General features: G+C 36.9%; 1 protein-coding gene across 42 annotated transcripts in view; it reads left to right on the top strand.

The window, feature by feature from the left end:
- ank2b (ankyrin 2b, neuronal) overlaps positions 1 to 13,951 on the top strand; it is a 158,594-nt gene that overhangs the window by 117,826 nt on the left and 26,817 nt on the right. For 30 of the 42 annotated variants that reach the window (XM_058781273.1, XM_058781270.1, XM_058781285.1 and 27 more), the window contains 8 exons: positions 174 to 402; positions 2,946 to 3,071; positions 3,154 to 3,276; positions 3,808 to 3,840; positions 4,327 to 4,348; positions 7,177 to 12,162; positions 12,750 to 12,827; positions 13,283 to 13,414. In XM_058781273.1, coding sequence (XP_058637256.1) covers positions 174 to 402; positions 2,946 to 3,071; positions 3,154 to 3,276; positions 3,808 to 3,840; positions 4,327 to 4,348; positions 7,177 to 12,162; positions 12,750 to 12,827; positions 13,283 to 13,414 — 5,729 coding nt within the window. The remainder of the gene's footprint in view (positions 1 to 173; positions 403 to 2,945; positions 3,072 to 3,153; positions 3,277 to 3,807; positions 3,841 to 4,326; positions 4,349 to 7,176; positions 12,163 to 12,749; positions 12,828 to 13,282; positions 13,415 to 13,951) is intronic. The other 12 variants (XM_058781301.1, XM_058781300.1, XM_058781290.1 and 9 more) reach the window with 11 other exon arrangements.

Below are 13,951 nucleotides of genomic sequence, written 5' to 3'. Positions count from 1 at the left end.
TTGGAAAAGATGAAACAAGTTTAGTCCTTGTTTTTGAATTATAAATGTTCCCGTTCTAACCGCCAGTCCTCAGTGAAGCTCACACACAAACAAACAATAAATAAACAAATTAATTAATTAATGAAATAATTAATTAAAATAAGCACCAATATCTCCCACATTTTCTTCATCAGATTCTGGCTTATAGACTGCAGGCAGATGCAGGAGTCGGTGAACTTTGCCACTCAGGTGTATCGTGAGATCATCTGTGTACCTTACATGGCCAAATTCGTCATCTTTGCCAAAACACATGACCCTATTGAGGCTCGATTGCGCTGTTTCTGTATGACTGATGATAAAATGGACAAAACTTTGGAGCAGCAAGAGAACTTTACAGAAGTGGCACGTAGCCGAGATGTGGAGGTGAGTCATGGGTATTGCTACACTGGATTCTTGTTAATATACTTCAATGCAGCCCACTCAGATATTTCTCAGTATTGTATTGTCTAAACTAGTGGTTTCCAACCAACTCTCCTTGCATAGTAATTGGTTGGGAGTTTCAATTATACTCACCTTTTAACCACCCCTTACCAAAAAGTAGTATACTTCAAGTTTATTTTATTAAGTATGCTTAAGTAAAGTTCAAGTATATTTTTAAGTATACTTTATGTAGTAAGTATACAAATATCAGTGTACTGGTAGTATACTTGTAAGTGTACTATTTCAATACTCCTTGAGACTAAATTGGCCCACATTCTAGTATATAAAAGTATACTTTTAAGTATACTTTAAGTATAACAGTAGTAAACTTTGAGTACACAACTAGTTTACATCTATGTTTTTAGCTTGTACTGCAACTATACTAAAAGTGAACTTATAGGTATACTGATAGTTTACTAATTAAATACTTGTAGTAGCATTTTTAGTACACTTTGAAGTATAGTCTCAGTAAACTACTAGTTTAGTAGTTTTATACTGCAAGTATACTCGTAAGTTTTCTTTAAGTGAACTTTACATCATACTTTAAGTATACTATTATGTCCCTATTTAGGTATTAATTTGTATATATTTTGTTATATGAATATCTGAACATACAAAACATCAAAAGAAAGAACAGGGTATCTGCTTGTAAACGAAAACATTTTATTCTAGCTTCATGCATTATTTTTAAACACTTGAATGTAAGTTTCATAAATAAATAAAAATAAAGAAATAAACAACATTTTGAACAAAAAGCTGAAAAAAGACTAAGAATTGGATTCAGAATGATAATCAAAACTAGAGTTGATCAACACCCCAAAGCTTGACAGTCATTATTACCTCTTCAGTAGCTGGGGTTCCATCACCCTGTTTTAATGTGCATTTTGAAGTGTTGCATGATGAAAATGCCACATTTCTAATAAAAATCCCTTAATTCGCAAAAAAGTTTTTACGCTTGCTTGAGGTGGTTTTTGACTTAATTAATGCCAATAATGGGAGATGGAAATGCATTTTGCGAATAAATTCCTCCAAGCGCATCAAAAAAGTCATATGACTTTGTGCTATGAGACGGAATTACTTGACTAGCAGTGGACGATCTCGTTCACAGCATCTGAAATGTTGTTATGGTCGTTCTGAAATGCCTGAGCAAAGTCTGTCATCAAAGTATTTCTGTATAATTGTCTCACACAACTGTGTTCCCAAACAGCAGCATTCACCTCCGAAAGCAATGACAGCATTTATTGTTTCGTCTGCTCGCTCTGAGGCGCAAGTAATTTTTCATATATGAAAATTATTATATTCAGTAGCTTATCCTAGTTTTCTATAGGCTATTTAGTGCCAGTTTACCAGGAAGTGATGATTTTGTTCTCTTTGACTCGTTGGATGGAAATGTTGCTTGTTCGCAAATGTTTTATGCAATATTCCAATTTTGCGCATAAGTTAAATTCGCAACTTTGGATGGAAACCCGGCTATTGGTTGGCATTTTATTCCATAACGCTACACAGTTTTGATGCTGTTTTATGTAAGATGATCATGTAATATTACATGTGGAAGTATCTGTTGTTTCGGTTTCTTCTTCACCTTTTTGGAAATTCTGTACAGAAGATGTGTACTAGCGTCCCCTACCATATAACAATGAAAACACAGATTATAGGAGCACAAGTATAGCTCAAATATATTTAGAATTTTTCTAAGTATAAGTCAAGTATACTTAAATGTCATTTTAAATATATTCCTGAGAAGTACATAAAGCCCATTTCTGAGAAATGCATAAAAAGTAAACTAAAAGTATATATATTAGTTTAAAAGAAGTATACTAATAGCACACTTGAATAAACTTCTTTTTCGTAAGGGACATTATTATTGTAAAAAATGTGACTGGTTTATGGGATGAGAGACCACATCAAATGAAGGCGTAAGTTATTATCAGAAGGGAAGTAAAGACAATACTTTATTAAAAAATGTATTTTATTCATTCTAATAGATGTAAACTGTTCTAACACATGAATACACACATTTTAATAATCTGAAAGATAGAAGGAAAGAAAGTTAAAAATTGGCTTTCTAAAGACTAGAAAAGTGAATCTGAAGTTTCTAGCAATGCATTCTATCTCACAGACCCAACCTGACCAAACCATTTATTAATTGAGTGATAAACTAAGGCTGTGGGGCAAAGTTTAACTTAGACTAGACTAATTATAGTAGATGACTTGTTCTGGTTCTGACCAGTTAGACACTGTCTTTAGTTTAGGGTGTAACTATGTAACTTCGTTCTCCTCCCCTCACATTAATCAACATGTTATTTTCTCAGTCACATGGTTCCTGATTGTCCCACTCTTGCAGTGTATAATACAAATATGATAGATTCTCCCCAAAATTGATTGCAATCCACATTTAGGAAATTATTTTACAATCACACACACACACACACACACACGTTTGAATGCGTTTTTAGCAAAGAGATTGTTATTATGTTGCATTCCAGGTATTAGAAGGTAAACCAATCTATGTAGACTGTTTTGGAAACCTGGTTCCTCTAACAAAAAGTGGCCAGCATCTTGTCTTCAGCTTCTATGCCTTTAAAGAGAATCGACTGGCTCTTTTTATCAAAGTAAGTCAACTATGATATATCTGAAGAATTAGAATTGGATTCATACAATGGTTTAACTGCACACTTGGTGAATCTTTTGTAGATACGAGACAACACTCAAGAACCTTGTGGACGTTTGTCCTTCACAAAAGAGCCAAGATCTTATAGGACTTTGACTCATAGTGCAATATGCAATTTAAACATCACCCTGCCAGCTTACTCAAAGGTAAGTTCATGACCTATGCTATTACTGACATTACAGAGCTGATAAATACATTTCCATTTATTTTGTGATTGTTTGTTTTGTCAGCTTTTATGGCAGGTTTGCATGCATCATGCATTTTGCTGCCGTTATATGATCGTTTCAGACCACAATATCTACATAGCTTTATATAAACTTTAACATGTGAGTAACTTTATCAGACATAGTTGAAGCACCACAAGTCTATTACACAACTCATTGCTGTGGTTATTTGGAAGGCCTCATCATTAGGGCCATCTTTTCCTTCTATTTCTTTATTTTGTTACCTTGTTTAATATTGCAATATATTGGGGTTAAAACTGATAAATGCTTTTATGCATTTCTGTTGCACCTAACCCCTGTCACACCACACCTCACTGGCTGGCCTCAGACATGTTCTGTTGCTGTGATAACTGCTTTGCCTGCTCTCTCTGTCCCCTTCTGTCTTTTTTGTACCTCTGTCCTTTCTATCTTCTGGCGCTCTCTTCCTTTTTTGCTGCTTTTTGCTCCTCAAAGGAATCAGATTCAGAACAAGAACCTGATGAGGAGGTAACTGCAATTTTGCACTTTAATTAACAAAATTTCCTTTGCTTTCCTCCATTATCTCAGTTCTAAACTCCAGTCTGCAGTCTCGCTGGCTTTAATTATTAGTAGTAGTACTAGTAGTATTGTGTTAGTGCACAGAGATAGTGCACTGTTGTGTGAACATTAATATTGAGAAAATGTTTTGAAACCCTTAGAATCTCATGAATGGCTCCTTAAATGTTTTTTTGTTGTTGTTGTTGTTGATTGTTTGTTTTAGTAGCAATGGCTTAATGCATAAAATACAGATCATTACACACATTTTCTCATAACTATATATTGTTTGCTGTACCAGCTGTGATAGATGTAATGTCAGCATCCAGATAGCTTATCTGGGGTCAAATAGCATTAAAATCAGAAAGTAAAGTGGCAGTTTTAAGCTATAAACAATGTATGTCTGTTAATGCATAGCATGTATACAACTGAATTTTCTTCACCTGTTTTTCTTTACAGACAAGCCGAACACTTGAGAAATGTAAGATGTCTAGTTTACTTAAAATATGTTGTCTTGCACCAAACACCTTTCCACTTAACTTACTAACTGAGAATGTCACCACTGTAAAATAACTTACAAAGCATGATATTAACATTCCATTAAACAATTATTTGTGTCTGAGTGAGTTAACTATTGCTTGTTGTAGAACACCTTTCTCAGTTAAATTAATGTTAATGTAAGCTTCAGGGTAATGATTCTCACACATCTTTCGCATTCCTTGGTACTTCACAACAAAAAATTATTATTAAATTATGTGCATAAGGGTCTATATAAAATATATAAAATGGGTTCCTTTTGCTATTAAAAAAGCAGTTTTTAACAGTAAATTTCTATAAGATTTTAAAGATACACTATGTAACTTTTTTGCCCAAAATTTACAAACTGAGCGAGTACATCATGAATTCATCTACCGAAACATGTTTTTGTCCTTGTCTGACTCACTAAAGTACACCTATAATGTTTATATTGGGACTAAGTAGCTCTGGCTACAATGTTCTTTCACAAGATGTAATTATTTTGTTTATTAACCGCTAGAGCAACAAAAGTTACGTAGTGTACTTTTAAACATTCTATCAAACATCTATCTTTAGGTGTTAATTAATTGCATTGTGCTATGTTAATTAATATACGCATAAATGAGACACAAAAGCACCCATTTTATAATTTCTACTCAAACTTTCACTTTCTTTAGACCAGTGGTTTTAAATGAATAGTTCACCCAAAAATGAATATTTCCTAAAAATGTTCTCACCCTCATGCTATGTCATCCAAGACATAAATGAGTTTGTTTCTTCATCGGAACAGATTTAGAGAAATTTAGCATTACATCACTTGCATCAACTCTAGTCCTTCATTTAAGGTCTTGTGAAATAAAAAGCTGCATGCATGTAAGAAACAAATCCATCCTTTATTAAGGCATTTTAACTTTAAACTATTGTTTCTGGTCAAAATACGAGTCCATAATCTATAATAACACTTTCTCCAGTGAAAAAGCCCATCCACTGTTGTCCTCTCACATCAAAATCCAATGATAAATTTGTTTAGAATTGTTTTGGACTGTTTTTGCTTATAAACTGTGCTTGATCTTTGGGTATTTCATTCCTGATTTAGACGAGTTGACGTCTTTTTCACTAGAGAAAGCAATATTATGGATAGAGGTGGTTAAAAATATTAAAAGTCAAAAATGTCTTAATTAAGGATTTATTACAAACATGCAGATCACTTCACAAGACATTTATTGATGGACTGGAGTTGTGTGGATTACTTGTGGATTATTTTTCATTTTGGTGAACTATTCTTTTAAATCCTGGTTCTGGGGACCCATTGCTCTACATGTTTTGTATGTCTCTCTTATCTCACACAGTTCAGTTTGGCTCTTTTCTAACAAGCTCATGATCTGAATCTAGTATGTTGAATAAAGTAAATAAAAATGTGCAGAGCTGTGGTTCCCCATTTTCTTATTTTAGGTGATATTAGTGAGTGTAGCTTTCTTTTTTTATACTAGTATTATTCTGATTGGTTTATGAATCATGATAGAGGGAGAGGTTATTGAATAATCACTTTTTATGCACAATGTGAATTTCATTCATACTGTGGTGATGTTTATGTTTTCAACTGTTTTAGAGCCCTATTCCCTTCATTACACTATAACAATCTGCAAAGCAAATTATGATTTCCATCTAAATATGTATGAGTCACCCTCATTAGTACCTCTTTAGTGCCTTTTTTTCTAATAAGCCAGCCTAGCAAGACACTTCCCTCTCTTTATATGTTGTAGGAATGTACAAAACACTGAAGTGGGCACATGATATAAACCTGTATTTAAACTAGTCATTGCCCAGTTTGTTTGTATTTATTTATTTATTAGATGTGTGGCTTTATCAGTTGGATATTAACATTGTATAGTTTGCTTACTATTGCTTTAGAGAGTATCAAATCACCACACTATGTAATGCGAGCTATAGTACATACATTAGGTTAATGTTTAGGTGTAAGTAAAAATTAGAATCCAGATATATTACTACATGGAACTTACAACACAATAACATGTTAGTTTACTAAGTAAATAACAGCTTACATAGAGTATTTTGAATGCTGTCTTGTGTGTGTGTGAATGATTTTTTAGAACTGATCTTTGTTTAACACTATTCATCATTGCCACTACTAATATTTTAATTTTTTTAATTACTTTCAGTTATGATAAAAAACATTCTGTTTTTGTTGTTTTTCAAATGCATTTATTTCCACATTCTAAAAACACATTTATTTTTTACTGTTATTCCATTTTAGTTGCATATCACTGGCTTTCTTAAAAAAAAGTTTTACTGAGTTCAGTTTTATAAAGTTCTCTCTTGAATTCTCTGAATTCTCTCTTTCTCTTTCTCTCTCTTTCTTTCTTCTGTAGACATGAGTTATACATGAGCAATGTCTACTTTGTGTCACTGTTTTTCAGTACATGTCCCAGTGTTTGGGTTGGCTTATTTTCGTCTCCCTTTTTAATTATCGCGTTAGTTTGTCTTTTTGTTTGTGTGTGAGTGTGCTGTTGAACCAAATGTGAATAAGCAAGTTTCCTGCTTATTCTTTTGTTGTCTTTAAGATTTGGTTAGTATTTGCTTTGCAGTTGTTATTCTCCCATGAGTCCAGTAGACTCTCCACCACTCATTATCCCACAGTCCACTTAGCTTTTTGTCATCTTGATGCCTTCTGGTCCTTGAAACTTGAATGTATCCCTTATCTCCTTTTCCAATCTCTGTCCCTTTAATTTAAATTTTGGTTAATTTGCTCCTTAAATGTCATCCAAATGGAAGATGATGAAGACACTGAAACAACCGAAACATCATTCCTGAAAACACAATTGATCCGAGACTCCCCTGCCCTTGCAAGTCCAGATTTACTCTCTGAAGTGTCAGAGATGAAACAAGACCTTATCAAAATGACTGCTATTCTGACCACTGATTCCTCAGAGAAAGCAGGTCCCATGCAAGGGGATTATTTAGATAAGGGGGTGGAGGAGGTGTCAGCAGAGCCTTTTGAGATAATGGAAAAAGTCAAAGAGGATTTGGAAAAAGTTAGTGAAATTCTGAGAAGTGGAACATGTGACAAGGAAGGGTCTGAAAAAACAGACATCCGTCCATATAGGAAGGATGAGGGGTGGGTTCTACTAACAGAAAGTGAAATCGAAGAGGCAAAAATGATGGCTGCCTTTGAATCTCAAGAATCACTTCTAAAGGAAGTTCGAGTCAACAGAGGATCACAGAGACCAAAGGGTGCTAGGGACAGGCCTGGCATAGAGACTGTTCCCAGTGGGGAAGTTAAGGAATACTTATTGGATGTGCCTGAAACATCTAGGACTGCATCTCAAGAGTCTCCATCACAGCAAAGGTTCACTGAGGTTGTTCTGCGCAGAGGTGGTCGGAAAATAGTCCCTACAGTGGCAAAAGACACTAAGACCCATACAACAGATGTAAAAAAGCCAATCAGAAGGAAAGGACCTCAAGGACACACAGATGAAACCCAGTCATCTAGCACAAAAGAAAGTGTTGTTAGTAAAAGCACTGGGAAGTCTTCCGAAGGGGATGCCTTTCTACCCGTCCCTGGAGACAAAAAAAAGTCTCCTGTTTCACCAGTGGTTGAGGAGACACCTATTGGTTCCATTAAAGAGAAAGTTAAGGCTCTTCAAAAGAAAGTAGAGGAAGAACAAAAAGGTCAGAAAAAACAAACAGGCCAAAAACCTCCATATAAAGCAACAGAAGCCAAAGCATCTTCTGTTGTCAAAGATCACAAAACATCAGGCCAGAAAAAACAGACTTCTTCACCCCAGAAACAGTCTCCTTCTAGATCAACAGGCTCTGAGCCTGGGAGACTAGAAGAAACCATGTCTGTAAGAGAACTAATGAGAGCGTTTCAAACTGGCCAAGACCCCTCAAAAAGAAAGTCTGGGCTCTTTGAGCACAAAGGTCCTTCCAAAACAGAAGGTACAATAGTGAGTAAACCAGAGGCTATCCTCACAAAATCACAATGTCTTCCCCAAGCACCTTCACATGAAGAAGTGTCTTTTGATGTTTTAAAGCCTGAAGATCACCATGAAGAAAAAGAAGTTAAAAGTAGTCCACACATAAAAAAATCTGAAGACATTGAAGAAGATACAAAAGCAAGTCAAAAGAGTCATCAACATCCACAGGAAAAGAGTGGTAAGACTGTGGTTTCTGGAATAGTGTCAGCAAGTGCTTTTACTCACTCAAGCATGACAACAACAATTCCTCAAAATTTGTCGGAACAGCGCAGAGATCTTTTGGCTGACAACGGTACAGAGAACAGTGCATTTGATGACAGCTCTGACAGCATTAGACATGAGGCATTGGTCGACTCACCCAATGCCAGCCTTGCTGAAGTGGAAGCCCCATTGAGTTCTGAGGAAAGTTACAAACATGAGGGCATGGCTGAGACTCCGGAAACAAGCCCTGAGAGCCTCTCATTATCACCGAAAAAACAAGCTCAGTCTATACTTGCAAAGACCTCAAAATCAGTAGCAGACACCCCTAAAGTCAAGACAAGTAATGTATCTGTTTCCTTTTCTACTGAGATGAAGACAACTAATGAGCAGGCATCTGAAGCTACAGTTCATCATCCAGCATTGAGCAAAGCAGTGGATGAACCAACAAAAAGTGAGTCTATGTCTATTCCTCATGGAAATAGGGGGGTGAACTTTGAGGGTGAACAAACTTCTGTCGATAAGGACGTTGTTTCTGTGTCATCCAAGTCATCTAAATCTCGAAAATTGACAAAAAGAACATCTGAAACACTAGAGTGTTTTTTGAGCGATGAGGAATCCTTTGATGGTCCATCAATACCAACCTCTGCTGACTCCCTGGCCTCAAGGGCAGCTACACAGGATCATGGTGGTTTAGTGCTACCTCTTAGACACCAAGATTCAGAGAACCTTAGTCCAGTAGCTGATGACTCTTTTACTATTAGCCACAAGGACTCTTTAGAGGGTAGTCCCTTGATGGAAGACAACTCTTCCCATAAAACCCCAGACTCTATTGAGCCTAGTCCAACAAAAGAATCCCCGTGTCGTGACTCTTTAGAAAGCAGCCCCATAGAGATGAAAACCAACCCGACTTTTCCACCTACAGTAGAACAACCCAGTGTGACCACAGGACCCCTGACATCCTCCAAAGCCCCTGAAATCCCCCCAGACAGTTTGCGTAGTAGAATGCTCAAAGAACAGGAGGGTAATGCCGACGATGACAGTTGTGAGCAGACGTCCCTGATGACAAGTTCGGGTAAGAGTCCTCTCTCACCTGACACACCAAGTTCTGAAGAGGTAAGTTATGAGGTCAATCCCAAAACCCCAGACCCCATGGTCCTGATTGTTCCCTTTAAGCCATCAGTAATCCCAGAGGAGACAGTAGAAGATGATGAGTTGAAGTGTGGCCTGACACAGAGGAAAATTACTCCAGAGGAAGAGATGTTTAAAATGGCTGCCAAAATAAAAACATTTGATGAAATGGAGCAAGATGCAAAAGACAAAAAGGACAATAGAAAAGATAGTGAATCCTCTCAGACCTTGGTAGCGTCTGATGCAGGAGATGACAGCTTCAAACTGTTTGAGCTTGCATCCAAACATGAAACATCCTCTGTGGATGATGTTGGGTTTAGTGAACTCAAACAAGCCTCAGAGATAGCACGGTCTGTTGAACCGATCATTAAAGTACAACCTCCCTCTCCTTTTCCAGCAGGTATTCATAAGAGCCCCCAAACATCTGACGACATTCAACAAACCATGGCCCACAGTGCAGCATCTTCAGCTGAATCAGCAATGAGGAGACCTCAGTCTGTCTCAGAAAAGCATACCATAAAACCACACCTTCAAGAATCTCATAGTGAGAAATTTAAGGACAAAGATTATGTCGATTCAGAGTTAGTACAGCTAAACAAAACTGCATCTAACAGCAAAAATATAACCGATGAACAAAAAGAGCAAAGCTTAAAAAGATCAAAAGGAAATCAAGAAATTTACAGTCATGAACAGCAGAAGGAGGCAGGTAATTACCAAAATGTTGACTACAAATCACATAGTCAGGAAGAGTCTAATGTAACCGATGAGATCAAAGGGGATTACATGAGGAATGCAGGGACATCTTATGTTGATATTTGTAGTGGCAGCTTAGATACTGATACTATTCCAATTATTATAGGGCAAACAAAAGAAACATTTAAACCAGAAATATGTATTTATGATGACACAGAGGAAGATGATGCTGAGGAGGAACCTCCTAAGACTGAATCTAGAGGAGTTACAGCAAAAGCAGAGACAGACGCCTGGAATTCAGTGCGAGAAGATGATGATGCATTTGCAGCAAGAGTTAAAGAGGAAGAGCAAAAGATCTTGGGTCTGGCTGTAGATCGGCATTCCCAAGGGGCGACTCCAGACACAACACCAGCAAGGACACCCACTGAGGAGGGTACACCAACAAGTGAACAAAATCCTTTCCTTTTCCAAGAAGGAAAACTTTTTGAGATGACAAGAAGTGGTGCAATAGACATGACAAAAAGGAGTTACGAGGAGGAAGGGTTTGCATTTTACCAAATAGAGCAACCCATTGTAGAGGGCATAGCTGAAGAAGAGGGTAATGCACCTGTTAGCGCATCCAATGATGCTGAGAATGAGATTGGTTGCAACCTCTCTTTGCAAATAAAAGCAGAGGAGGATGAAGACCTCCTTAAAGAGGCTACAGATTTATCTGTACATTCTCCTGCTGGGGATAATCTGGCAACAGCTACAAAGTCAGATTTTTCAAAGTCTAAAACCCCCATCAAATTGGATGACTCTGCCTCAACCAAAACCTTAGAGAAGGACCAAACAATGTTAGAGGTTAAATCAGACAAAGTAATGAGTGAGGGACATTTAGTATCTGATCCTGGCTCCTCCGACACTGTCATAACCAATATCCAGACAGCAGTGTCAACAGTTACTAGATCAGTTCATTCCCAACAAGACCAAGAGTCCTCAGATTCATCCCCAGAAGATCAGCACTCAGTAATAGAACAAACCAAAACCCCTGAAAAGACAGAATCCCAAAGTAAACCTGTCTCTAAAAGTTACACTGCAGCATCTCTATCATCTACAGCTAGAAAAGATATGTCCACCTCCAAAGAGGAAGAGAAACCAAAATCCCGAATCCCTGTTAAGGCCAGCTCCCTCAGGTCTGAATGTGTAGAACTTGCCAAGGACAAGAAGTCAAAGTTGCCCATAAAACCTCAATCAAGGAGAAAATCTGAGACAGACACAAGCCCATCCATAAGCTCCAGTTTAACAAAGTCTTCCAAAGCCAAGAGCTTCTGCGAAAGTGATTCCACCAAGAAACCAGCCAAAAAGGACCAGAATCGTCCAACAAGCACTGACCTATCCAGCACAACTAAGACACTTCCTTCAAGATTACCAGTCAGGGGAAAGCCTGGCCAGCCAGTTCAAACTTCTACACCAGCAAAACAAAAAAAGGGTCGGCCAACTGACACAAACAAACAGTCCATTGCATTTTTTGAAGAGATTAGTCAAGAAGCAGCTAAGGTAGTGGAGAGTTTGGCTCAGGCAGAGAAAGACAAACAGGAGGCTGCTGCCTTGTCTGATGATGAAAGCAGCACCATTAATGCCTCAGTAATAGAGAGTGAACCTTTCATTGACATGCAAATGCCTTTCCCTGAGGATTCCTTGGTCATTAGGCCCCGATGGGACAACCCTGTTGAGACGCAGATGGAACGAATCCCTGCTGATAAAGTCCGAAGTCAAGGTATCCCCCATCTCTTGGGGCCCATTATCTCTTTCTCATCTGCCTCAGCACCTCAGTGATGAAAGTGCTGCTTCTCTGTGTTGTAACTAATGCTTCAACTCTTCGTGGTGCTTCTTTGATGTTTGGGCTATGTTTGTGACTGTCTCTTTTCCTTTTATCTTACTTAAATTTCAACATTAATATAAAACCAAATGCAGTGGGGTGTATTTATAGTGTTTTTTTGCCAGTATATTCACTATACATATTACATTATGACAGAATTGGTTAAATTTAAAACATGAGTTGTGAGATACTGTTGATACATTCTTTACAATGTTCGCAAATCGTAGGAGAGTTATTCATAGTATTTATTCATGACTGATAGTTTAACTAGTATTTGCTCATTGCTTGAAAGTTGAAATTAGTCTAAAATGAGTCAGAAATGTTGGTTTAAAAAGTATAGTTAAAATATTCATTGATGTATTTTCTACACGAGAAAGCCAGTGACCTTATTTATCTTAACATTAAATGATAAATTGTAAAACAAAAACAAAAAACATTATATTTATGTGCTTATGTGGCTCTTGCTGCTTTGCTGGAATTTGCAGTAGATCCACAGGATGAGGCTGACAGGAAAGAGGGGCGTCTGGCTCTAATAGCAGATCACCTTGGTTTCAGCTGGTCAGGTAAGCGGATTTTTTGAATATCAATTAACCAGGTTTCAGAAATGCTGTCATTACGTTAATTCAGTTATAGTGACTTGTGTCTTAAATGTTGACAGAGCAATACAGTAAGTATACAGAGTTAGACAGAAAGTATTCATATAAACTTTAAACAGGTGCCTTGATTTCAAGACATTTGGGAACCACTGCTCCATACTGACATTTTTTTAAATGTATGTACAATGCAGTACAATACTTAATCATACGGTTTAAGAGTACTGGAAAAGACATTGTGGTTAAAATAGTAGAATTGTTTAAGGGGTTGGGATACTTTTACATTATGGTTACATTTGTTTGCAATAATCGTCATGCCTACTTTTTATTATTGTAATAATTGCTTTGCAGTAAGGACACTTTTGATACTTTGTTGATCTGAATTAAATAGATGATTTCTTACCAATGTGTTTTTGTTCAATCAGAATTGGCTCGAGAGCTTGAATTCAGTGAGGTACAGATCAATCAGATAAGAAATGAGAATCCAAATTCTCTACAAGACCAAAGCCATGCCCTCATAAGGCTATGGAAAGAAAGGGAGGGCAAAAATGCTACAGGTAAGATTACTGATCATGTGTTGTCCTGTAGTTTATATCTAAATTTGCATTGCACTATTCACCAGATAGCAAACATGATTAAATAGTTAATTATCTAAATAATTAAGCTTTCCACTCAGCCAGCACCAATGTGCAGCATCCTTCTGAATCCATTTTTCTGTAATTAATTCAGCAGCAACTGCTTAAAAGACAGAATTCATTTTAATTCAGTAAACTTTCTACATTTTTTTTTAAATGCATCAATGTTAAAAACAAAATTCTATTTTTGAGCAAGTACATAAAAAACAGTGCCCAAAACAGCATTGAATTTGAACTAATCAACTATTTGGTGATGAACATGGACTGTTCTAAACAGCAACCCTACCTCTGTGGAATCATCAAAACATCAAACTCCAGAGAGTCTGTAATCAGAAAGGAAAAGCAACAGAGCCTGTGTCAAAACAAGATCCAAACCACAGTGGCAGATATTATACCTGCTCTGATTACTTTTTTTTTTTGATATAGACTTTGTCGGAATATCGTATTACTGTCTTGGTG

Source organism: Onychostoma macrolepis, chromosome 07, assembly GCF_012432095.1.
Source record: "Onychostoma macrolepis isolate SWU-2019 chromosome 07, ASM1243209v1, whole genome shotgun sequence".
NCBI classification, from domain to species: domain Eukaryota; kingdom Metazoa; phylum Chordata; class Actinopteri; order Cypriniformes; family Cyprinidae; genus Onychostoma; species Onychostoma macrolepis.
This window is presented reverse-complemented; position numbering and strand designations above follow the sequence as displayed.